The following is a 27562-nucleotide window of genomic DNA, read 5'->3' on the forward strand; positions in this document are numbered from 1 at the left end:
TCATTGATAGGAAAAAGATCACAACAAAAATGCCTATTAGAAAAAATGCTGTAGTAACACCCTTGTACAGGATCCTGTCTCATAGGCATGAGTGTTTCATTATGGCTAATGTTTCTCAAAACTGGCTTTACATAAGAATCATCTGTGGAGCTTTTAAAAATACTGCTGCTCGGGCTTCCCTGGTGGCGCAGTGGTTGAGTGTCCGCCTGCCGATGCAGGGGACACGGGTTCGTGCCCCGGTCTGGGAAGATCCCACATGCCGCGGAGCGGCTGGGCCCGTGAGCCGTGGCCGCTGAGCCTGCGCGCCCGGAGCCTGTGCTCCGCAATGGGAGGGGCCACAGCAGTGAGAGGCCCGCGTACCGCAAAAAAAAAAAAAAAAAAAAAAATACTGCTGCCCATGCTCCCCAGCCCCTCCCCAACCTGACCAGTTAGATCAGAATTTCTGAAAGTGGAACCCAAGCATGGGGATTTAGTAAAATCTCCCTAAGTAATTTTAATATCCAACCAGGGTAGAGAGTCATTACTAATTGTCAAGAATTCAAATTGCTGACTTGAAGGATATATACATTTTACATTTTGAACTCATTTTACAAATGGTTAAATTCCATATAATTGCAAGTTTTGTACTATCATTACTTCTTCTGCTCCAAGTCTCAGAAAATCTAAAAGTATAAACCAAGTACTAGGAAAGGGTCTCCTTTTCAGCTAAAATGGTAGCTCCCCAGAGATCTAAAGTGGGTGTCCACCCCATCTCAAATAAATATTTTCACAGCACTTGGTTTGCTTTCTTTATCAGTTGTGACAATTTGCCATCATTTCGTTTTGTTGATTACTGTCTTTCACAGCCCCCAATCTTCAGCAGAACTCCAAGAGAACAGGAACCAAATCCATATTGTTCACCCAGTAAGCCTAATGCTATTATAACAGGGCCTAGCGTATTATAGGTGGTCAATATGTGTGATAAATAAATCCCTGTGGTTGCCTGGTCAGTGGATAATCATGTTAGGTTGTGATAAGGAAGTGAAGGGGAAATACTGTCTGCTCTCATTTTCCAGGACCAAACCTTCCAAATAGAAAACAAATATTTTATCTTAGCCAAAAAGAACCTAAAAACCTACACAATCATTTAAGAAAAAGATTGATGTGTGTTGAATCTTGACCATGTAGTAAAAAAAAAAAATACAAAGAGATTAGAAGGTAGAATGTGATGAACCACCTTCAGTAGTGAATTTGTCCTTTCTCTGCCATTCCCCTGCACTTTGATAAGACTCTAAAAAATGTATACAGTAAATGGTACAGTTAAGCATGAGAAACACTTGGAGATCTGAGCACAGGGCAAATCAGCTGCCACTAAGAACATGATTCCTCAGCTGTTACCCTTCTTTCTCCTCACAAGTAAGACTTGTCACATGGGCCTACAAAAAGGAAGGGTCAAGAGAGAAATTTCACTTTGATTCTGATTATTATACTAAATTACTTAGGATCATAGTTGCAGATAGGCTCTAAATTCTTCTTTCTCTGCATATAATTTCTGTGTGCAACTAGTAACACCTAACCAAGTAACATTTAGTGATATATCGTGTCCAATAGGACTAACCATTTCAAAAAAGGCCTCAGTGCTATAAATTGTGTACACCTTTAGACCTTCCTTCTATAATATGCCTGGCCAAAACATAAAGATTGTTGACTAAGTAGGAATGAGATCTTACACCTCCTTTCTTTGAAGCTTCAGGGTGAATTAGTTTTACTTCTTTTAGTTCATGGGTTTTTTAAATAAATTATTTCTTTCAGGATAGTTGTAGATTTATAGAAAAGTTGAGGGGAGATACCATGTACTCCACACCCAGTTTCCTCTATTCTTATCATCTTACTTTAATATGGTACATTTGTCATAATTAATGAACCAATATTGATACACTAATATTAGCTGAAGTCCATGCTTTATTCAAATTTCCTTTATTCAACTTTATTTAGAAACTTTATTCAAGTTTCTACCTAACGTCCCTTTTTTATTCTAGGATTCCAACTCGGATACCACATTTACTCGTCATGTTTCCTTAGGCTCCTCTAGGCTGTGAAAGTTTCTTAGACTTTCCTTGTTTTTGATAATCTTGACTATTTTTTAAAGTGCTCCTCAGGAATTTTGTAAAATGTCCCTCAATTTCAGTTTGGTGTTTTTCACATGATTAGACTATGTTGTGGGTTTTGAGGAGGAGCCTGTCAAATACCACCTCAGCCTCATGGTCAAGGTTAATATCAAGAGTAATGTCATGTTGATAGCATGTACCCTCAATAAGATATGAATGGCATTGTACCTTCGTGATTTCCACTTTTCAAGAAGAAAACTTTACACCAACATATTTTTCCTCTGTGAATTTATAAACCTATGATACATTATTTCCTAACACAAAGGATTTAGACATACAGTGAGATCAAGCCATTCCCCCCCTTAATATGAAATAAAGTGTTCCAATTTCAAATCGTTTTGCTCAGAAGACATAAAGCTCTTTTACTTGTAAGCCTGTCACAGATATTAAGGGATGTCTGCACATGGAGCAAAGTATTAATATAGGCTGTGAGTTAAAGTTAGAGCATAGCCATCACTCAGTAATTCATTTGATAATCCAAAGGAAAACAAACTGGTGGACAAATTTCTGCTATTTACAAAAATAGTTTCTATTTTAAAACACTGCATTATTTTCTTAATTCTAATTATTTAAATTTGAGACAAGGAATATGCTTAGGTGAAATATGTTCTGATTCTCATGACTGTCTTACCTGTCAGAAATGAGTATGAGCAGCTAATTTAGGTAATAATTGAGCCCTTGATAGGGGGTAGCATGGGGGAGGGAGCTAATAAAAAAGCTTCTCCCGAACCTATGTGGATAACATAATCCAGTAGATCAGGCCACTATGTGAGATCAGACTAACTGCGGGTCAGTGGTGACTTAATGAATGATGGCTCATATGAGTCTTAATCCCTCTTAGCTATAATATATGGAGAGGAACAGTGACCTTCCCCAAGTTCGGGAATGCTTTTATATCAGACCAAAAGAAAATGGCTAATAAATCTATATCTTTAAACACAATTATATTCAACAATTAGAATATATAATGTGTGTTTACACATATACACTTATATATGTATACTTTATATGTATAAGTAAACATACATATAATGTTTATATATTCTTATATATGTAATGTGTAAATTTGCTCTTTTAAAATCCCAAACTTGGGGCTTCCCTGGTGGCGCAGTGGTTAGGAGTCCGCCTGCCGATGCGGGGGACGCGGGTTCGTGCCCCGGTCTGGGAGGATCCCACATGCCGCGGAGCGGCTGGGCCTGTGAGCCATGGCCAGTGAGCCAGCGTGTCCGTGTCCGGAGCCTGTGCTCCGCAACAGGAGAGGCCACAACAGTGAGAGGTCCGCGTACCGCAAAAAAAAAAAAAAAAAAAAAAAAACCCAAACTTGCTACTGGGTTTTTTTGGTTTTGTTTTTGTTTGTTGGTTTTTTACTGATTAATGACTACTCAGTAATTATATATCTCACAAGTTAACAGAAGTGAGGGTTGTGCATTGGCTAATCACAGGATTAGCACATTGGCTAATCACGTGTTTCTTCATATGAAAGTCTAGTCTTGCAAACTGAGAAAGCCAAGGACAGAAAAGGAAAAACTTTCAAGTTACTCACCAAAATTTCCACCTACTGATAAAGTCCTTTTCTCTCTTTATCTCTCTGGCCACTTAGGGAAATTTAAAATTTTATCTTATCTCCCTAGTATGGATAAAAAATTTAGGTGATAACTAATTAGGCTTAGTTCCATTTAGGAAGTAAAATGGATAAATATCTACTGTGATTGAAAGTTACTTAACTCTTAGAAAAAGTGTTTGGCAAGAGGGTAAATCTTCCTGTTATTTCCATCCCATTTGATATTTTTCATTATAGAAAAAGTTAAGTGACAGGAAGGGGTTTTTAATTATTTTTCTTAGCATACAATTCACCACCATTTAAGAGAGAGTGTCAGAGTTTGTACTCCCTAGAAGGGAAGCCACTTTAAGACTTAATGGGCTTTCCTTATACGTCTGCTTTTTATTTTTAAACACCACCACCTCTTTGCTGACAAACATTTTCTTGCAAATTATGGCAAGGGAGGAGGGGCATGAGAAAATAAGCTGCATGAAAGCTGGTGATACTGCCTCTGCCAAAATTCCAAGTTGAAATCAAATCCTTCAGGAAAGTTTCTTAGGCATAGGGGGGAAAAAAGATTTACAACTTCAGCCGAACTGTCATTCTACCAAGAGAAAGGATCAGTCAATCTACTTTACTTTCACCAAAGGATCTGAATCTGGCTGGCTTTGTCATACTTCTTTCTCCTTTATACATGGAGGTAGAGGGAGGGGGGAAGAACAGCGCACGAGGAGTTAAAAAAATTGATGAAGCCCTGACCCTTTAGTTTCCATTTATAGTCTGGGCCGGAATGCCATCCCCCTGGACTAGCAAACTGTCCAATCCAGCCTCAAGTGTCAAGATGCTGTTAGGCACTAAGTGAACTATATATGCATGCCCTTATACCATTTAATGCTCTGGGTCCACCTTCAAGACACCAGTCTGTGGATCAGGCGAACCACCACTCCTCTTCCAAGAATCAGTTTGACAGGTTCTTTAGGAGGTTCTCCTTCTCTTTTTTTTTAAACCCATCCTTTTAAACACAATGGCACCAAAGAAGGACGTGAAGAAACCTGCTGCCGCTGCTGCCCCAGCCCCTGCCCCTGCCCCGGCACCTGCACCTGCACCTGCACCTGCCCCACCCAAAGAAGCAAAGATTGACCTCTCTGCCATTAAGGTAATGAAAAGGGTGAACTGTTTGGTCACTGAAACATCTTTCAACAGTAGGGAACACTAGGAACTTTCAGAGGGGCATATTTTTCATTGAGAGGAATGGAATTACTAAGCAAACTGGTGGATTTGGGTAGAAGAGAATCTTGATTTAAAAAGTAAATAAACTGTAGCATATAATTTCACTAAAATTATTATGAGTATGGCATTATATTTGGAACCTGTATTTGCTCTACTTTTTGTTTGTTTCCTTTTTTCCCTAAATTGTCAAAGTGCAAAATGTATAATTTTACAAACATTTAAACCAGTGGTTTCTTTTTTTTTTTTTAATAAAATCTCTATGGAAACTGGATCTCTTCCTTAAAGCTACATCAAAAGGAAAGTTTTAGTCCCTACTTGTTTCCAAAAGTTTAAAAACAGCTGATGACCCAGTTGTCCGAGATGTATTTATTTGACATCTGCTTTATTTCATATGAAAAAGAGATTTTTGCAATTCAATTCCCCCTCCAGCTTTGCTTAATAAAGTTTGATACCACACTAAATGACATCCCAGTGCAGACAACTACGCACTCAAGTGTTTCAGTGACTATAACTGTCATCTTGTTTATTTATATATACATTATTTAATTCAGAATGTGAGTTGCTTCTAAATGAAACTAACCCCCCCCCCAAATATGGTAAAACTTGCTAGTTATACGGCTTTGAGCTTATGTCTTTGACCTCTTGCATACTGATCTTCAACTAAAGAGAATGTGATTGATTTTCATGTCAACACTTTGCTGTGATCAAAGTTCCCACTGCCAAAAGATTATCCGCTTTTGGAAGAATGACGCCATGGATGTGCCTGTTTCCTCTTGGCAATGTGACCCATCAAATGTGCACCATCTCCTCATTCATTGGGCTCTGATTGGTCTGAATGACAGTTTGAAAATCTTCATCTAGGGAACCCTGCCTTATATGGAAAACTAGTGGGTGAAAGTGCCTAGGAGGTGATCATTTCACTTAAGCCAATAGTTCTGTGCTTAATAAATCTGAATTTTGCTAACTTAATACTTGCTGACATTTAATATGCTGTTTACTTGCAACAGCCAAGCTAACCTATAAATAAATAATTCATTGACTATTTGAGTATAACTGTAGATTCTTAAAAATATTCCTGAGATAAATATTGAATCAGATCACCCTTAGATGTATATGATGATATTAAGTAAATATATTCCAAATTTTTATAGCATTCCAATTAAACATGAAATTTTATGTTTCAGAGTAGAAGTAGATCTTGACAGACATTTTCTCTTGAGTTAGTAGGTAACTGAAGTCATATTTGGAAAATAGTTGGTCGTAGAATCTAATATTGATCAGGAACTATTCTTAATTTATATCCACTTAGGAGACAAAAATGAATGTCATATCTTCCAGTAAATGTTTTTCTGTCTTGAGGACTGCATGCATACAGTTCATTATGAGGAAATCAAATTTTTCATCTCCAGCAATACTAGTTAATATATCTTATAGATGCACACTGACTACATTATACAATAAGCATGATTATAGCCACTGCAATAATTCCAATTGCCTCTATTCTTTGACTCGCCATTTTATGAATCAGTGTCAAAGCTATTCCTCTTTATATTTACTGTGATTTATAAGACAATACCATCCCTTTGTATCTGGGACTACAAGCATTTGGAAAGGAAAAAAATGTGTCTTCTTAAGGAGAAAAAGAAGTATCCCACTAATGAAAAGAGGCATTAATTTTCTTCCCCAAGGAACAGAGTAAGAATAAGTAAATAAATAAAAATTTAGTTTGGCAGGTAAGAAGTCTCCAAGAAAAGACAAAAAATCACTTTTTAAATCCAAAAAAATAAACTGATTGCTTCTTCATAGCAGAGAAGTGATGCTTTTCTGTATCTTGAAAACTGGTTTATCCTTTCATCTATATCTTGAATTAATGCTAGTGTGAACTAGTACAGCTAAGCAAAAGAAGGAAATACTCCTAGAGAGTCTCTGTAAAGATGGGATATGCTCCATCTTCACTATTTCATTGTAGAATTAAAGATGTGATGGATGTTGATAAGGGACACAAACCAAAAAAGGAGAAGTTAAATGAATCTAGAAGAAACAGATTATCTTTCATTCAGAGAGCCCGTTCCTAATGGAAAGAGAACAAAGAAAAGAAGCATATTTTTGCAAAAGAATTTAAATGGGTTTAATGATATGCATTCAACAATATGAAATCAGTGCATATTTATAGATATTATAACATAGCCAAAGAATGTGATGCAACTTGAGAACTTTATAAAATCTAATTTCATCCCAATAGGTAAGAAGACTAATTAAAATGTGCATTAAAACATTTCATATTATGATGCTTTTAATCATGTAATGATATTTCTAGATATATTACCTCATATAAGTTATAAACGTTTTTCAAGCAGAGAAAATGAACTTTAAAGAAATTAATCGAGTTGTTATATGTGTTCATTAACTTTCTGAAAACTCGATAAAGAACAAAACTTAATTGAATTTTACACTTTCTTTCATAAATCATATAAGATTGGAAATCTAGCTGTTCTTTACACTTTGAGTAGGGCTGACGTTTAAGTGGAACTATTTTAGTGTAATATTATAGTCATTACAATCATAGTATTTAATCCCTCAATACTATCCCAGTTAATATCTATGTTCCATATTATAATATACTATGTTACTAGCCACATATTTGACTCTGCATAAACTCTGAACAATATGAATGAGTTTTATCAATTTTTTAAATGTGTTTTTCAACCTGATTTCCTGCTTTATTGGTTATTTCTTTAGAACATTTCTTTGGTTGTTCTGACATAAAACCTTTTATATTTTCTGAAGGAATGCTTACCTGATGTCCTAGCCCCATGGATTTTCTATGAATATCCTTTTCAAAAACACAAATACTGCTGATATCTGAACATTAAAGCTACCGTCCTGGGTGGTTCTAAGCACTCTTTGCTTTCAGAGAGCTGATACTTCCAGCAACAATGCCCAGACTAAAGCCTGACAGAATCGCCAAGTGTGGGAAGTAAAACCCAGCATAAGTTTAGTTTCAAGTACAAACACAAGAATTAACACCTGTTGCCCAAAACTGCAACCAAATGAAATAACAAAAGTAAATAAGTATGAGATGACCATGTGCCTAGATTTTAAAAGATCTTCAATGTTTAAGCAAATTTTTTGCATGATGCATGCCTTAGCTGATATGTCAGGATTGCTCTGAGGTGATGGGACTTTGAATCATGTCTGTCATTGTGCTGCTTAAATTTTAATTCTCGTTGTATTCACCACTCAATCAGGTCATCCCTGACCAGATACTGCGGGCGACATTACAAAAAGTGGTAACGGTACAGAATGCATTGACAGAAACTCATCAAATAACAAATCTCACAGCAACAATTGACCATATGCTTGGGAAGATTTAAACTTTCAGTTAATAAGGTGGAAATATAGTATTCTCAATAAATACATCTACTTACTGATGAGTATTCAGTGGAGGCAAATATTATGTATTCATTGAAACACCTGACTTGTCCTTGTCCAGGTATAGGACCTTTTGTGTTAATCTATAAATTATTTTTTCTCATCTCTAACAAAGCTGATACAAACCCAGTCCTACTTAGAAGGATTGTTGGAAAAATCAAATGAGGTCATGGCTCATGAAAGGCTTTGAAAATTATAAAGTTTTTTGTAATATAATAATCAATATTTATTATGAATTTACTCTGTGCCTTATTATCTTATTTAATCCACAAAACATTACACTAAGGTTGTTTTTAGCCTCATTTTGCAAGAAAAGAAGCTGAGCCTAAATGAGGTTCAATGTCAGGCCCATGATCAAATAACAAGTATGTGACAGAGCTAGGATATAACCTAGCAGGCCAAATCCAGAGTCAATTGTGTTAACCATATCCTAAACTACCTCCTCTTTATAAAAAGGAAGTTGCTGTTTCCAAGAATGTGAAAAGGAACCTTTTTTGCTCTTAAGGATATGAGGTTAAGAGTGGTCAATATAAGGGTGATTCTCACATTGCCCTTCACAGCCCTTCGGTAGCCAGAAGAGGGGGTGAGAGGCACACATCAGAGCTAGTTCATCAAGACTTTTGACCTTGGCAGTTTATTACTGTTTTGTTTTCCTCAGCTTCCCCCTATCTTAGCACCTGTTGCTGACGGGTTGGGTGTTCTCATTTACAGACGGAAGGTGAGATATTAAGAAACTAGAAAGACCCCCAGTCACTTTGCTCCAGCTTCCTGTAAAAAGTTGTAAATGGAACATGGATGTTAAAAATGCTATTATGAGAGTAGATTGGTAGTTGCTAGGGTCGGGTGGGGATGGGAGAAACGAGTGAAGGTGAACGGAGGGTACAAACTTGCAAGTTGTAAGATTAATAAGTTCTGGGATCTAAAATACAACATAGTGACTATAGTTAACAGTACCATATTGTATACTTGAAAGTTGCTAAGAGAATAAATTTTAAAAGTTTTCACCACAAAAAAAAATATATATATATAACTGTGTAGTATGATGGCTATGTTAACCAACTAACCTTACTGTGGTAATCATTTCACATATCAAAATTATCATGTGTTAAATCATCATGTTATACACCTTAAACTTATACAATATTATATGTAAATTATATCTCAATAAAGCTTGAAAAAAACTATACCAAAGTATTTTTTAATATTGTTAAATGTAGTGAAATTTATTGTATTTTAAAATAATTTTGCTTTTGTTTAATTAAACATACACATATTTCAAACATGACCTCCAAATTTTTCCATCAGGTTAATATTCTAAGAATGGGATGGGTTTCTATTTTGTTTACAAATAAGTAGCATGATTTAAACTGGAAATCTCAACAAATATTCTTTGGAGTCATATATAGAAATATAATGCCACGTGTATAATGATTAAATCTTAACTAATCTGAGGAAAAGAAATAGGAATAGAAGACATAGTCAATTTCTAATTAGAAGTGAAGACATATGTCTAAATAAGTGAAGACATAAGTTGTTTCTAAGTTTTCTTTATATAATTTTAAGAGTTTGTCTTCTTTTACTCTGGCCTTTTAATACAGACTAATTTTTAATACAACTAAAATCTCAACCAATTGCGATATTCATCCATTTGTGGCATGATTATAACCTCAGAAGCAAACCAAAATTTATGTGAGATTATCACTAGGTATCAGTAACAAGATTCCACTTTGAAACATCTACTCTGTAAAAGAAGAGAACAGGTGGAGTGGAGTGGGAAGATATTAAAGGGCATTCTGTAACTCTGTCTAAAATTATATTTTAAGTAATATGTAACTGGATAATGTCTTTGCAATGCAAAAGGCAGTTTGGAAAGGAATATGTATGTTCACCAATTAATAGTGAACAGCACTTTTAATTTTAAAGATAATGAAATTTGTGCAAGACAAGGAGACCACAAAGTGACAGTGCCAAATTTAGCCTCTCGACATTTCAGTGCTGAAATGAACCCCCTGGCAAGTTGTCTTTAGAAGCCTTTCCATAATTACCCGGCATTAAGCACCATCTGACTCATGGAAACTGTGGAAAGGATTATATTTAGTCTGCTGATACTACACTTTCTTCTGCTTCTCTTCATACTGGAATAGTTTTTTTATGAAAATAAGATTTTCCGTAGTTTGTTTCTGCATCAACTTCTACGGTTTGTTTCTCCCCGCAAATCATAACCTGGAGGGCAAAAATTGCAATATACTAGTAGTAATGGCTTCAGTTATACTGGCTAAAATGTAAATTATATGGATGATAAATCTTTGTTATTCTGATCATAAATTAATAATAGTGAGTTGAAGCCAGAGCAGAAAATTTTTCCTAAAGATAAGCACATCTTATTCAACTTTATCTTCTTCCTTCCACTGTGGCAAGTGAGGTTCTTTGTACCTAGTAAGTACCCAATGATATACCATCTCCTGATATAAGTGAGCTATAAAATACTCATCTGAACACAGTGTTATGAAATTTTATTTTGCTTAACTCCTCTTTATCTAAACTACTTCAAAATAATATCATTTACCAAATTTTTAGGCAAATTGCCCTTTTCCATTAAAAAAAAAAGTGAGTTGCTATAGATACTACTGACAAAAGGATGGAAAACTCACAACATTATAGAACCGTAAGCAACCACAGAAATCATGCAGTTTAATATTTCATATTTGAGAAAGCTATAACCCAGATAAAAGAAGCTATTTAATCAAAAGACACATGATTTGTTACAGGAGAGCCAGAACAAAATTCAGAATACCTCAATCCCCATCTAAGTCTCTTTCCACCATATCAAAGACCTGAAATCTCCAAAATAGTAATATCAATATTCATATATCCCTGTTGTCACTAACAGAACTTCTACTCCAGATATGGAGGAAAAAGCAGATACTTATAATTTCTTAAAACACACACACAAAGCATTTTTCAAAACATTTTTCACAAATGCTTTTATTTTAAAAATAAAAAGAGGAAGGAAAGAACGTAAACGCAACTTGGATTTTTAAATTAAATTGCATACAAACAAATGCACAAAGTAGAGCAGGTGCAACTCTCACGGGAAAGCTGATAAGAAATCCAAAGTAGTATAGACTTAGGTCACACTTTTATTAAAATTCACTTAAACCTCTTTGTTAATTCCTGTGGGTCTAAATTGTATTATTTTAATAATTCAGCCTTTGCTCTAATGTGACTGAATTCAGTTGACTAGTCTAGGCATCCTAACCACAGAATTACTCATTTCCTCTTCTATTCAGATCAGTTTATCCAATATAACCATCTATTCTCTCTTGTATTAGACAACCTGGGCTGCTACTGTATTCTCATTGATCTTAATTTCTCCTTTTTATACCATATTAGAGTCACCAGCCTAAATATATCCTTTGTTGAAATAAAAAACTGCAATAAAAATATCAATTTCCTTTAAATTAAGTGAATTGTTCTGAAGCACAAAACTCTCAGAGTTCCAAAATAGTACTTCTGCTAGCCTTTTACAATGATTCGTCATAACTCTAAGATTGGAGTGAAAATTATTAAGTTTTTGTTAGGGTTTGCATACATCCAGGTCTTTGTTCTCCCTGCCAGGCATTAAATCAAAGAACATGCAGCAATGTTTTCTTGATTGAAAACTGGCCCTGGTTAGATTAAGGTCTTTACTTAGCCTCACCAGTCATTAGCCCTATTGTAATATCTAGCAGTGATGATGAAGTTCTTTAAAGACTGTAGTCTATGTTCCTTCCTAGGGCATTAGCCCTCAGTATTCAACATCACATATCTTCCAGATCGTCTTTAATTATAGCTCTTCTTGTTATACTAAAGCTTAAGATACATCAATTCCAGAACCTGTTTGATTAAATGCATTTTAATATTTTTCTATAAATCAATTCCTTATATATACCAGAAATTTTATCTTGTCTTTAATCAATTAACCAAACCTCATGATTACTATTAGAAAAGTACTTCACAAAGTGAAAAATAATCTGAAAACATTGCAATAAAAATCTTTTTTAGTACCAGTACCTTGCTGACTACTACTTACCTAAATCCAATACTAAATAGTACATAAATCGTAAAAATGTGGAAGGCAGTTATTTTACCAACAGTCTAAGATAAGTATTTAGGCTAAAATGGAAACACCCTTTAAAAAAACAAATTGGGGGTTGGCAAATTAGAAGTCCTGATCATAACATTTATATAAAATCTAAGGAAAGATTCTGGAAATATAAAGGTATATACATCAATAACTTAAAATGAGCATGCCTACCATATGCATGGCAGTTCTAGGCGCTGGAGATACAGCACCAAAGAAGAATGTGTGCCCCTACTCTAGAATGTAAGCTCTTTGAAGGAACTGACAAGGTCCGTTCTCTCAAGGAAGATAATATCCTATGGACCTAGAGTCTGTCATACAGAGTGAAGTAAGTCAGAAAGAGAAAAACAAATACCGTATGCTAACACATATATATGGAATGTAAAAAACAAAAAACTGGTTTCTGAAGAACCTAGGGGCAGGACTGGAATAAAGACGCAGAAGTGGAGAATGGACTTGAGGACACAGGGAGGGGGAAGGGTAAGCTGGGACGAATTGACAGAGTGGCATGGACATATATACACTACCAAATGTAAAATAGATAGCTAGTGGGAAGCAGCCTCATGGCACAGGGAGATCAGTTTGGTGCTTTGTGACCACCTAGAGGGGTGGGGTAGGGAGGGTGGGAGGGAGACGCAAGAGGGAGGAGATATGGGGATATATGTATATGTATAGCTGATTCACTTTGTTATACAGCAGAAACTAACACACCATTGTAAAGCAATTATACTCCAATAAAGATGTTAAATAAATAAATAAATTTTTAAAAAAAATAAATAAAAAATAAATCTTCAGAAAAAAATAAAATAAAAAATTTTTTAAAAGATAATATCCTAGAGAAGACTTGTTTGAAGGAGGAACTTACTATACATCTATTCTAAAGATTTTAATTTAATTAAAATTCTGCTGAGCATATAATATAGGCAAGGTATTTTATAGAGTTATGGAGGATACAATCTAAGTATAAGGCAGGGGTAGCTTTCCAGGAGGGAGAGGCTCACACTTGGGTTCACATCATGGACCAAGGGAAATGGTCTCCAGTAACAGCCTGTGCTTCCCAAAAGTTTACAGTCAGGAAGGTTAAAACATATTTCAGTGGCAGAAAGGATAGCTCCTAGTATCCTAGGAGCTAGGCAAATAGTAAAGGTTCTTTCAAGGGCTTTGAAGGATAGTTAATTTCTAAGAAGCAGAAATGACAGGAGAACATTCCAGATAGAAGAGACTTAAAATATAATTTTCAAAACAAACCAAATGATGACATAGCAAACTGAGTCCAAAATCAGCTGACATTTTGTATTCATATCACGCCTTTCTTCAAAGGGTTGATTACTTCATCATTATAACACCCAGGAAGAGATACAAGAGAATGTTTTGGCCATTTGTAAAAGTGTACCAGAGAATAAATAGCATCTCCCACTTATTCTATGGGCACAATAGCTAGGTCTTCTTACTTTTAAACTATAGCTTATTGTCTAGACTAGACTAAACTGTAGCCTTCTCTACCATTGCCAATAGCTTGCTTAAATGTTTACTTTGATCCTCAGTAAGGACAAAAAAATCTACACTCTCATTCTCTATGTGATAAAGATACAGGTAAAAACGAGAGTGAAATAGTTTAACTGCCTCCATTATATTTTAATAAATAATAAACCTTTACATAATAGGCAAGTGGTTATGAATAGCTTATTTATAACGTAAATACAGCTATTAAAACGACTTTCCAGTTTACTTGACAGATTTGACACAAATTGATTGTATTTTATATGTATTAAAGGACACATTTTTCAATCTGAAAAAAATGAAAATGAGCATTATGTAGGTTATATGATGGGATGGGCATTATGTAAGACAACTTTGATGAGTTTGTTTTGTATTATCTATAGTTATTAATTCTACCAAAGATATATGCTAGTGCTCAATACTGATCATAGGGCAATTCAAATTTAAGGACACAATACCTAAATACAAGAGTAAAACACAAAGAAACATGGTCTGCTCTAATGGCTTTAATTTTTGCATCAGAAATCATGAGACTCCAAATTACACAACTATCAAAGGTGACAAATTTCTACCTTTGTCCCTCCCTCTCATTTTCCCCTAATGAGTCAAAGGATTTAAATTTTTTTCTATTAACTTCCATTTCCCAACAACCTCTCAAAATGTCAATCTATTCATGAAGATATGTCTACCTGGCTACTTTTTTTTTTTTTTTTGGGTGGTATGCGGGCCTTTCACTGTTGTGGCCTCTCCCGTTGCGGAGCACAGGCTCCGGACGCGCAGGCTCAGCGGCCATGGCTCACGGGCCCAGCCGCTCCGCGGCATGTGGGACCTTCCCTTACCGGGGCACGAACCCGTGTCCCCTGCATCGGCAGGCGGACTCTCAACCACTGCACCACCAGGGAAGCCCCAACTACTAATATTTTTTAAGTTATATTTTCAATTCTAATTTTGGGACTCAGACTCCATGAGATCTTTTTCACTACTTACAAACTTTGGACAAAAAATGATATGCGTTTAAATGCTGATTTCTTTTCAAATGGCATGGGGAAAAGCTGCAAAGTATACATCTGCCTAGCAGAGGGAGATTATGCTTTTTGTGACCATTCCGTTAAAAATAGTTGCTGAAACAGTACTTAAATTAGAATTTATCTCTAACATTCTTTATGCCTTTGAGCTGCTTTAAATATGTAGAAAACTGATAAACATGTCTGAACTTTAGTTCTGACTAGACTGGTCTCTGCTCAGTACCATTCTAGGAAGGGCGTTGTCCCCTATTTTCAGGTAAGCTGTCATAAAAACTTACTACGAGCCAATGCCATGGATACCTTTAAAATTCTAAAGTACAACTTTGCATTTCACAACACCTGCTTTGTATTCTTTTGGTTCTCAGTCTGGTGACTGAGTCATAAAATGTTTGACATGGCAGAAAGGGAATCAGCACATTCTGGTAAGAACATAAGCAACATTTTTAAATTTTAAAAGAACATGTACAGAATGAGAGAAAAAGAACACAAAATGGTCCATCAGCTTTCCCTCCTAGAAGAACTTCATGAATTCAAAAAATATGACTAGTCAGCCACCATAAAGGTAACAGGTAGGAAAGCAAATACCAAGCCCTAATGTAAGAAAACTGAGGGAGAGTGCTGAAAATGGAGATTAAAACCATTCCTGGCTTAGATAAACTCTATACTCCTGAAAATACAAGGTACAAACAGTGGTCTTTAATTGGAGATTTCACAAACTGACCAGATTTTCACTTGGGTAGACCCTAGAAACACACAAAATGTATGTACCCCTTTCAAGTCCTCTGAACTTTACCATAAGGGACAGAACTGCAGAGAGTGTTTCTTCTATAGCAGTTGCCATTTGAAATCCCAAACCAGTCCCATCCAGAAAGTTCCATTTATACCAAAACTGCTGACTTGAAGTTTGCAAAGTCCATAATTCACCAAGAGAAGGGATCAGCTGTAGCCTTTAGAGAACTTCTAAGCTCCTCTGCCACTGAACAAATAGGAAGTTTCTTAAAGGAAGATGCTCAAGAAAACATCTCAGGGATAAAGACCATAAAAGTACTGATAGGCATTGGTCTCACCATGGCTGTCCACTCTTAGGTTCTGATTTCCTAAAAATAGACCTCAGGGTACAGATCCCTCTTTCCCTTTGCCCTAAGAAAGCTAAAAAACTCTCCAAGGGGAGTGGCTACTTCTCTCTGAAACCTGATGCTAGCTGTGAGGTCACAGCTTCTCCAGAAATAAAAGGCAGCCTCGGCAAGGGAGGCCCCCACTCAGGGATTGGAGCAGCCCTCAACTCACTCTTCAGCTTCGCCGCTGTCTGCAGCCCAGAAGCTCCATCATGGTGGGTCCTGTGAGAAAACTACTTGTAATTTATAGACAGATATAGACAGTAGATAGGAATAAAATTGAGGAGAGAACATATTCAGTATGTGTGTAGAATCTACTTTTGGTTTTTATTAAAGTGGGTTGAGGACAGGAGAGATTAATTCAAGGTATTATGCCAACTGGAAAAATATGTCTTACTCCCAAAAACAGTACTTTATGCTTCACCAACTTTCTGTATCACATAAGTTTTATTATATCTAAATTTAGGGAAAAACCTGCAAAAGGTATAGCAAAATACTATACCTTAAAAAAAAATCCAATGATGCTGATAACTAAAATTAAATAAACTACTTTCCATGCATTGGGTAAAAATATACTGGTTAAATAGAAGAAAGACTTCAAATGACCTTTTTAATGCAGTGTGTCTATATTAGACATATGTTAAATACACCATAGGTTATTATATTATTCCAGAAAGAATTTGATTTAGCATTTGTTAAATCATTGACTCATGGATTAAGATATAGAAAGATGTTCCCTAACTATCTTTTGCAACAGCTTTTTATTTTTCCTAGATTCAAAAGTATCCTAAGGCAACCTTCTTATTCTATGACACCTACATAGCTTCCTAAAAATCTCAGAGCAGAGAGCACTCTCTTCTGTCAACGCATTTGAAAGAGTACTAGTTGTTTCTTTCTTTCTTCCTCTCTCTCGCCATTGCAGTCCTTCAGTGCTGACCAGATTGCTGGTAAGTGAATTGAGCTTCTCTATTCCAGAGGCAGGCAGAGCGCTTCTTAGCCTCTGAAATATCACTCATCTCCAAGACATGTTACTGCATGGCTCAACCTCTTAGTATCCAAGCTATGCCTGAACTCTGAAAAGTAGGCATACAGTTTCAGCTTACTTTGAAGATTACTCAGGGAATGAGCTGGGATACATTTAAAAATCAGGACATTTTTGTTTGGTTAAAATATTCTTTGTGGTTAATTTCTTTCTAACAGATCGAGTTCTCTCAGCAACAGCAGGATGGTAAGTCTAAACGATATAATATGTGCACACTCATAAAGATGGCATGTGAGAAAACCAACTCTCTTGAGATGAGATTAGCTCTTTCTAATTATCCCCACTGATGTTGTCACTCTAAATAGAAATGCTCTCAATCACTCTAAATATAAATTCTCTCAACATAAACCCTTCACGTATAATCAGTAATCAAAAGTTTAGGCAAACAAAAGCTAAATACCACAAAATAATTTCTTGTATTCACTGATTTCTAAATAGAACCAATTTGATACAGTAGGTAATACCATACATATACCCCCCCAAAATATGTGGAGTCTGGATGTCTAATTTGTTAATCAAATCCCTAAAGAGTGATTTGGCAGGTATAATTATTCAATTTAGAAAACAAAATTGATTCTAAAACTGCCCAATTACCAAATACACATAATTTCAGTGGGCACCATAGTGAGTTGAGAGAAATAGCAGGTGAAGTGGATATAGAAAAAATGTGCAGTCAGAGAAAATGAGGGGAAAATTATTTATCAAAAAACTGTGGGAGGAGCCTTAGCCATCTCCTGGTCCATCTTTAGAGATGCAGGACAGGCTCCCAGAGAGGTGTTGAGACTGACTCGAAGATCCAAAGAATTAGTGATAGGGTCAAAATCTAATATTACTTTAAATTAATTAGAAATTTATTTCATAGAAACAGTTTCTAACTAGAAGACTTCAAATTCTGGAGATTCAAAAGAATATGAATAGTTTCCCTAAGACTTCCACTTTTGCTTCTTCAGGTCTTTGGATCCAAGAGATCCTGTGCCCTAAGACTCTTGTTTCACTGGAAAGTGTAGGGCAGAATGTCTTATGAAGTGAAAGAGTCATATATTTAAATAAACTGAGACAAAAATACATCTATGGAAGGGATGGAAGAAAATTTCAGTTATACAATACTGTATAAATTGGATATTGGTCATAATGATAAGTATGTATATATGTTATGATTTATAATATATAAATAATTGTGATAATACTCATAGGTACATAATTATAATTATACTCAGTTCTCTATCTAAAGGATTCAACATTTTTCAGCCTGTTTCAGTGTCTGGAATATCTCATGTTTGGAAATCAGTTAAGAAAAAAAAGGGTATTTGCTATTGTACAGACTCATATATATCTACATCATGGTTAATGCCTTCATGCAGACAAATTAGATGACCTGATGACTCAGAACCCATGATCATTTGAAATTATACTACAAAGGACTAATTTTTCTTATTGAAAACAGTTGGTAATTCTACTCTAATTTGTTTGATTTTTAATGTATTTTAACTAATGATGCTGCTACATTATCTGCTACTGTACCCCAGTCCTCTTAAATATCTAATTTATGTGTCATTATGATTGCCAAACTATGGTAGCACCAAGCAATAGAAGACTTAAAAACCCTTTCAGAGACAGAGGACTTGGTGCTGAACATTAACCACATTACTCCATATGTAAAATAGGTTTTAGATATAGAGGTTCAGTAAACATCGGTGTGGTGGACTGGTTTTCTCCTGTGCCAGGAAAACAAATGTAAGCATTTTAAATTAAAAGGAAATATTACATTTTAAGAAATAAATAAAGACATACTTTGTTTGCTTCCTTCTTCAATGATTAGAGTTTTTCTCATGGCTGCTCTACTTGAATGTATCACAAGTTTGGGGTAAAGAAAAAACACACTAGAAAATTATAGCATTCTAAAGGTGTAAGTCCTGTGCTGTCCAGTAGAGTTGCCACTAGCCACATGTGGCTATTTAAATTTAACCTGTAATTAAGTAAAAATAAATGCATTTAAAAGTCTACTTTCTCCTTTGCACTAGTCATATTTTAGTGCTCAAAAGCCACAGGTGGAAGGTAACTACTACCCTTTTGGGCAGCCCAGATACAGAACATTTCAATCATCACAAAAAGCCCTAGAACAGTGTTGTTCTAGACTAAGGGCTGGCAAATTTTTTCTTAGAGAGCTAAATAGTAAATATGTTAGGCTTTGTTGGCAGAACAGTCTCTGTAAAAACAACTCAGTTCTGTCACTGAGGTATGAAAACAGCCATAGACAATACATAAATGAATGGGCATGTCTGTATTCCAATAAAACTTTATTTACAAAAACAGGCAGCCAGCCCGTAGGCAGTCATTTGCTAACCCATGTTTTAGACTCTTCAAGAGAATAACTAAGCCTTAAAAATCTGGTGTAGGAGGAGCAATATTTTTCTGGCCTTGGCCTTTAAATCAACAAAAGGGTTCATGTCAGAGAGATTCTATTACAGCTCATAAAACCCTATTTCTACATCAAGATCTGACCAGGGTAATAGTGAGCCCTCTGAGCAATCTGAATGAAAGCCTGGAGCCAGTAATAAGGATAGTTCAGTTTCACACGTCCCGTAGAAAGATAAAATATAATATTTGACTAATGACCCCACAGTGCCTGCCGCATGCCTTTTAAGTTGGGGAAATGATCTGTGATGTCAATTTGCATAGAACTTGAGGCGGAAATTTCAGCAAAGAATGATAACATGATCTATAGTTGATTGTTAACATAATGTCTGGTGCAATCTTAGATTAGGGGATGAAGGGATAGTTAAATAGGATGTTTTGCTGAGTAATCTATCTAGATAGCATCTCTCGATCTGAGACCACTAATGGACTAAAAAGAATGTTTTCACCTCTACCAGTTCATTCACAAATGGGTTTTTGAATGTTGTTGGTATTAACTCCAACAAGTTGCCATCAGTACTTTTAGGTTCTCCAGAAATTTTAATTTAGTTAAGTTTTAAAAGTTCAATTAAAATATCTTTACTTGCCCCTAAATCCATAGTAGCACCTCTTTCTGTCCTTTTGGTGTATACTTCTTAATTCCTTGTTAATGTAATCCTGAAAGGCAAAACCAATTCTAGCAAAGGAGAATGACAAAATTTAGGGAAAGTAAACAACAGAGTGATTGTGATAAAAATAGGCAACACTTTTAAAATATGTGCTTACATACACACATGAATACAAGTAAAACTAGGGAAATCTGAGTAAAATAGGTGGAGTCTATCAATGTGAATATTCTGGTTGTGACAGTGTACTATAATTCTGTAAAATGGTACTATTGGGGGAAACTAGACAGAGTATTTAAGAGATCTCTGTATTTTTTCTTAAAATTGCATGTGAATCTATACTTATCTCCATAAAATTTTAATTTAAAATGTGTACTTACATTCTAAAGCTAATACAGCAACATGTTATCATATGTGATTATATGAAAAAAGAGTAAAGTTTAAAGTGATCACCATAGCAATAGATTCAAACAAATAAGTCTTCAGAATCAGTTACACTCGGAGCCTATTAGAGTCATACATTGAAGTGGTTAAATGACACTATAGAACTTAGAAATTGGCCTCATCTACTTTTTTTCCTGAAAAATGAAGTTACTCCTGAAGAAAACTAGTTAAGAGAAGAGCCTAGGAAATTTGTACCTCAAGAGCAGGTTTTTCTGTATAAGTTAAGAAGTTTGGTTTAACCTCACATGACACAACCCCGATTGAAAAATTTGTTTTCTTGAAATTTTATTAACGTTGTTAATTATATAAGGGATTTTATGAGGAATTCTTAAGATTTCTCAAGGCCTCAGAATTTCTTAACCCAGTCCTGTGTCCAAGGCAGATGAAGGAGATATGAATAAATATGACTAGCAGTTTCAATTTCCATATCTGATGAATAAGAACATATGACTTGAAATTGGAAATCCTGCTTTAAAATAGACCCCAAAAGAAATGTCCAAAGGGAGTTGTCAGTTGAGCTTAGAAAAGGGAAAGCCCAACAATAAAAACTTAAGTCACTGGCAAAAGCTGTAGAGGAGAGTTTGAACTGGATCCCTGATGAAGTTTGGATTAATTTATTGGTCTGAAGTAGAAAAAAAGCATCCTAATGTTTCTTGCTTCTTTCAGAATTCAAGGAGGCATTTCTCCTATATGACAGAACAGGCGATAGCAAGATCACCTTAAGCCAGGTTGGTGATGTCCTTCGGGCTCTGGGCACAAATCCCACCAATGCAGAGGTCAAGGCGGTTCTGGGAAACCCCAGCAATGAAGGTAAACACATGTTTTTCCAAGAAGTTGGCAAGTGTGTGTGTGTGTGTGTGTGTGTGTGTTTATGTGAGAGAGAGATTTATAGAGAAGTTCCACAGAATAGGGTTTAATTTACTTTTTATGGTAAGTGTGCCTCTTGGCCATCTAGAGTCTTAGTTTTTATCCTCATAAAATAAGTTAACCTTCCTTTAGAATTTGTAAGCATGATATAATTTCATGTTAATGAAAGGAAATGATATCTAATGCTGATATCATCATCATCACCATGTTATCTAAACATACCCTACAGTACTTCCCCGGTGGTCCAGTGGTTAAGACTGCACGTTTCCAATGCAGGGGACATGGGTTCGGTCCCTGGTTGGGGAACTAAGATCCCATATGCCTGCCGCGGGCTGCGGCCAAAAAAAAAAAAACCATCTTAAAGGAAACTCAGCTTTCTAATTTAAGAACACACAGATGACACCTTAATAAAACTATTTTCTGTTTCCAAGAACTGTAAAAAGACTTAAAAACCTAAGCCAAAATCTGCATTCAGTCCCCCAAGGTAAATCCTAAGGCAAAAGTCAGTGATCTGATACGTAAGAGGCAAAACTGAAGAAGTCATTGCTGGATACAGTAATCCAGTCATTAGTCTGGAACAAGGAAATTTTTTCCAATCCCATGATTCATGGCAAGTATAATAGTCTATTGAAAAATACCACTCTGAACAAAAAAAAAAGGAGACAAAACTGAAGTTTTTTCAAGTAGATATTTGGGCTATTTATCCTTGCCATAAGGAAAATAAGCAGGGGAAGGCAAATAATCTTTTTTTTTTCCAGAAAAGACCATTTTCCTTTATTACAAAAGAAAAAAAATTTGATTTCAAAAAAACCTACCTCTAAATCAGTCTGCAGGAATTTTCCTCAAACTTCATTTTCTTCAGAGGAAAATGTCCAAGTAAATCATGCAAAAAGTAGCTGGGAGCATGAGATAAAGGAAGAGCGTAATAAGCCAAATTCATCTTTAAATGCCATTTTCTAACTTATCAAACATTAATCTTTAATGGAATTATTAGGTAAATGTTCATTTATTCAGCATTCAAATTTAATCTTCTTAATATTACTCAATGTACTAGATTTCTACACTATAAGGAAAGACTGCTGAATGGGAATTTAGATTTTAGGGGTACATAACTTTATCCATTTGTATACATCTGGATAGTCTGTTTTATACTTTTGCTGTGAATACTGTTTATCTTGTCAGAAGATACTAAAAAAATTCTTATCTCCAGGCCTCTAAAACCGCAGAGAAATCAGGAGATCGCAAAGTATTTAACACACACACTCTCCTCACAGGCTTCTTTTCTGAATTACTTAAAATTTAAAGAAATTGAAGGCTCTACAAAAGCTCAGACAAAAGTGGAATATATATTAAAGTTCAGTTAGGTTTTGCTACATTTACATGTTAATGGATTTGTTATCAGTATATTTCTATATTGCTTCCCTAGTGTTTATAGAAAATATTAAATTGACAATACTAATAAAATCAGTAGCTAACACTGATTAAGCACTCAGTTTGTCCCAGGTATGGTAAGAGATTTTGCATGTATTATCTCATTTAATGCTCACACTACCACTACAAGGTATCTCTTTTGAGAGATGAAAAAGTTGAGGCACAAAGAGGTTAAGGAACTTGCCCATGGGGCTTCCCTGGTGGCGCAGTGGTTAAGAATCCTCCTGCCAATGCAGGGGACACGGGTTCAAGTCCTGGTCCAGGAAGATCACACATGCTGTGGAGCAACTAAGTCAGTGCGCCACAACTTAAGCCTGCGCTCTAGAGCCCGTGAGCCACAAATACTGAGCCCCCATGATGCAACTACTGAAGCCCCCATGCCTAGAGCCCGTGCTCTGCAACAAGAGAAGCCACCAGGATGAGAAGCCCACATACCGCACGAAGAGTAGCCCCCGCTCACCGCAACTAGAGAAAGCCCATACACAGCAACCGAAGACCCAAGGCAGCCAAAAATAAATAAATAAAATAAATAAATAAATAGTTCACTAAAAAAAAAGAAATTTGCCCATGATCACACAGTTGTAAATGGTGGGCTGAGGATAAAAGCTTAAGCACTACGACTCCAGAGCTCATGCTATTATCTATTACAAACATTTTGTCATCAGTCATTTACCAACTGAAATTTAAGCTGTATGAAGATTTTTCAGATGATCTAGAATGAACTCTCAAGCTTAATTTGTGACTCAGAGATGGCATTTAATGATAGATAATAACTCTCCAAATTGCAATTTCTTCCAGAGATGAATGCCAAGAAAATTGAGTTTGAACAATTTCTGCCCATGATGCAATCTATTTCCAACAACAAGGACCAGGGCACCTATGAAGACTTTGTTGAGGGTCTGCGTGTCTTTGACAAGGAAGGCAATGGCACCGTTATGGGTGCTGAACTTCGTCATGTACTAGCTACACTAGGTAAGAAGTATTCATTTCAGTGGACTTAATAGGACAGAATATATAGGAAAGAGCATGAATTAGGGCAATCATGTTATAACCAAAATAAGTAGGGGGAAAGACTACAAACAGAAAATGAAAAAGAATAGTCAAAAGTTAATGACCATATCAATTAACCTCAGTGTCAATGAGTTTATTTGGGGGAAATGATAACTTAAATTATTGGTATTGAATAAGTAATGTGCAGCATTGTAGTTCTTACAGGATAGTTTGGATGATCAGGTATATAGTGTGCATTTAAGTCATTTATTCAAAAACAATTTATTGATAACCTTCTGGCTAGAGAACAGGAAGGGCTTAGTTTCTATCCTCCGAGAGGTTATAGTCTCCAGGAGTCCAAAACTGATCACTTACAGTGGAATGTTCAAAATATTCTCTGGTTTTCTTTTTGAAGAAAGAGTTTTGTTTCATCAGGTGAAAAGATGAAAGAGGAAGAAGTGGAAGCCCTGATGGCAGGTCAAGAAGACTCCAACGGCTGCATCAACTATGAAGGTACAATCTCACATGCTCTGGTGGTTATAGCAACTCTGAACTGATTGGGTTGACGACGGACAACTTTTGAGCTTAAAACAACTTATCTTCTCTATCTCTCTTATTCAATAAGAGAACATACAAATGTTACTTATTATCAATCAGTTATATAATAACTCTAAAAAGATATCTTGTAAGGACCTGACTATATACATAAGATTTACTCCAGTGGGTTTTAACATTCCTGTGCATTATTATACAGGTTAAAATGTGTTTTCACTTTTATCTTTTCTTGTTAGATCTTCACAACATCTCTGTAAGATGGGGTTTGTGTCAGAATAAATTTTAATATTAAATACTAATATCCTTTAATATTACAGTTGGAGAGATCTCAAAATCCTTTACAGCAAGCAGTTATGAAAATGAGGAATCCGAAGGCCAAAGATATTTAGCTATTTAGTGAAGGTCACATCATTAATGGCAAAGCTGGTGCTAAAATTTATATCTCCTTTTCTAGTGTTCTTGCTTAAATTAAATTTATCTCATAGTGGCCAATTCTCTACTTCCTGCCACCAATTTTTTTTAACATCTTTATTGAAGTATAATTGCTTTACAATGATGTGTTAGTTTCTGCTTTATAACAAAGTGAATCAGCTATACATATACATATATCCCCATATCTCCTCCCTCTTGTGTCTCCTCTCACCCTCCCTATCCCACCCCTCTAGGTGGTCACTAAGCACTGAGCTGATCTCCCTGTGCTATGCAGCTGCTTCCCACTAGCTATCTATTTTACATTTGGTAGTGTATATATGTCCATGCCATTCTCTCACTTTGTCCCAGCTTACCTTTCCCACTCCCCGTGTCCTCAAGTTCATTCTCTATGTCTGCGTCTTTATTCCTGTCCTGCCCCTAGGTTCTTCAGAACCTTTTTTTTTTTAGATTCCATATATATGTGTTAGCATATGGTATTTGTTTTTCTCTTTCTGATTTACTTCACTCTGTATGACAGACTCTAAGTCCATCCATCTCACTACAAATACCTCAATTTCGCTTCTTTTCATGGCTGAGTAATATTCCATTGCCACATCTTCTTTAGGCGTTCATCTGTTGATGTACACTTAGGTTGCTTCCATGTCCTGGTTATTGTAAATAGAGCTGCAATGAACATTGCGGTACATGTTTTTCTGCCATCAATTTATAGCAGCTTCACCCAGAGGGTCTGAAAAGCAACACACCACACAAAATAAAGATGCAAGATAAAGCTGCATGATATAGGGCTTCCCTGGTGGCGCAGCGGTTGAGAGTCCGCCTGCCGATGCAGGGGACACAGGTTCGTGCCCCGGTCTGGGAGGATCCCACATGCCGCGGAGCGGCTGGGCCTGTGAGCCATGGCCGCTGGGCCTGCGCGTCCGGAGCCTGTGCTCCACAATGGGAGAGGCCACAGCAGTGAGAGGCCCGCGTACCGCAAAAAAAAAAAAAAAAAAAAAAGTTGCATGATATAACTTGTAAATTTAAAATTTTGCAACAAAATTGAAAAACTTATCCATCCCCCCAAAAAACTAATCTAACCACATCTCAATAAAGCTATGTTGACAGCTTTGATATAAATATGGACTTATAAAGTCTAACAACTTAGAAAAAAGTAAGACAAGAAAAGCAGAGGGGCGGGAAGAGAAGTGGAAAGGAGAGAAAAAAAGAGAACAGGAGAAAAGAAAAAACTAAGCCAAGCATATCTTCACTGACAATCTTGGTTAAACTTTACTTTTTTCCTATAAACTATGTTTTACATTCAGGTACTGCCATAAGTACATTAGATAAAAGAAGAATCATTCAATAAATATTGTTTGGACAAGGGTATAGTCATTTAGGAAATAAAGGCAGATCTCGATCTCCTACTAGGATAAATTTCACATGAGTGAAACATTTGAATGTAAAAGCTAAAAGTATAAAACCCATGGAAAATTATTTGTAACTTTTGGAATGGGAAGGCATTTCCAGCACTGATACAAAACCCAGAAGGTATTACAAATTTCAATAAATTCAACCACATTATTTTTTTTATCTAAGTGGCCAGCCACCAGAAACAAAGTCAAAAGACAAATAACAAACCAGAAAAAAAAATCTGCAGTCAACATCAGAAAGTTCATTTGCCTAATTTTAAAAAAAGTTACAAATTAATAAAAAGACCACAACCCAATAGAAAAATTAACAAGTACATGAACAGACAATTCATAGGAAAGGAAATAAAAATATATATGAATATAATATGCTGAACTTCACTAATAATAAAAGAAATGCAGATTAACACTACACTTAGATATACTGATTGCCAAAATTAAAAGTTTAACCACACTTTAGGTTGAGGACAGTGTATGGAAACAGGTGATCTCATGCATTCTTGTTGGGAATATAAATCATTAAAATCCCTATGTGGTGATGTGGTATTAATTATTAATTCCAGCAAATCTACTTCAAGGGATGTAGTCTTTACACATACATGCACTCAAGTGAAATGAGTGATATATGATTATTCATATTCATTATTCATTACTGTGTTGCTCACGATAGCCAAATATTTGAACAACTTAATGTCCATCAATGTACGATGTATCGAATAGATTTTGGTACATCTTCACAGTGAATTTCCCTACAGACCTAAAAAAAGAACAAGGACACCCTTGTTTATGATTATGGTAATATTTCTAAGATACATTATGAAGTGAGAAAAGCAAGTGCAAAAGAGTTTGTAGAACATGCCACCATTTGTGTAAAAAAGATTTTTACAAACATATATTTGTATTTTCTTATACATGCATAATAGCTCTACCAACTTAGCTATAAAGAGAGGAACTAGATAGCTGGGAGACAGTGGTGAAGAACATTTTTTTTTTATAAACTCTTTCATACTTTCAAGAAAAAATTTTAACCATGTGAACATAACACGTAATCAGAAAGCTAAACTTACAAAATCTGGGAAAAGCCATAAATCCAGTATTAAGAACAGTAAGCTATACAGAGTTTAAATAAACTCTAGAGTTATAACTAGGAATAATTAGAATTGAGTTAACTTACTATACTGCTCTCTTATTAAATTTGACTGTGTTCTAACTCTAAACTGTATTATCCCTACAGCTTTTGTCAAGCACATCATGTCTGTCTAA

The 27562-nt window shown here is 35.6% G+C and overlaps 1 protein-coding gene across 1 annotated transcript; it reads left to right on the forward strand.

Moving 5' to 3' along the window:
* The first annotated feature begins 4556 nt into the window (after positions 1-4556).
* On the forward strand, positions 4557-27562 carry MYL1 (myosin light chain 1). The gene is given in 7 exon segments (XM_030841483.2): positions 4557-4677; positions 4680-4843; positions 17313-17340; positions 21285-21428; positions 23715-23888; positions 24342-24419; positions 27534-27562. Coding segments are annotated over 7 exon segments (738 nt in total).

This window comes from Globicephala melas, chromosome 7 (assembly GCF_963455315.2).
Source record: "Globicephala melas chromosome 7, mGloMel1.2, whole genome shotgun sequence".
In the NCBI taxonomy this organism is placed as follows: domain Eukaryota; kingdom Metazoa; phylum Chordata; class Mammalia; order Artiodactyla; family Delphinidae; genus Globicephala; species Globicephala melas.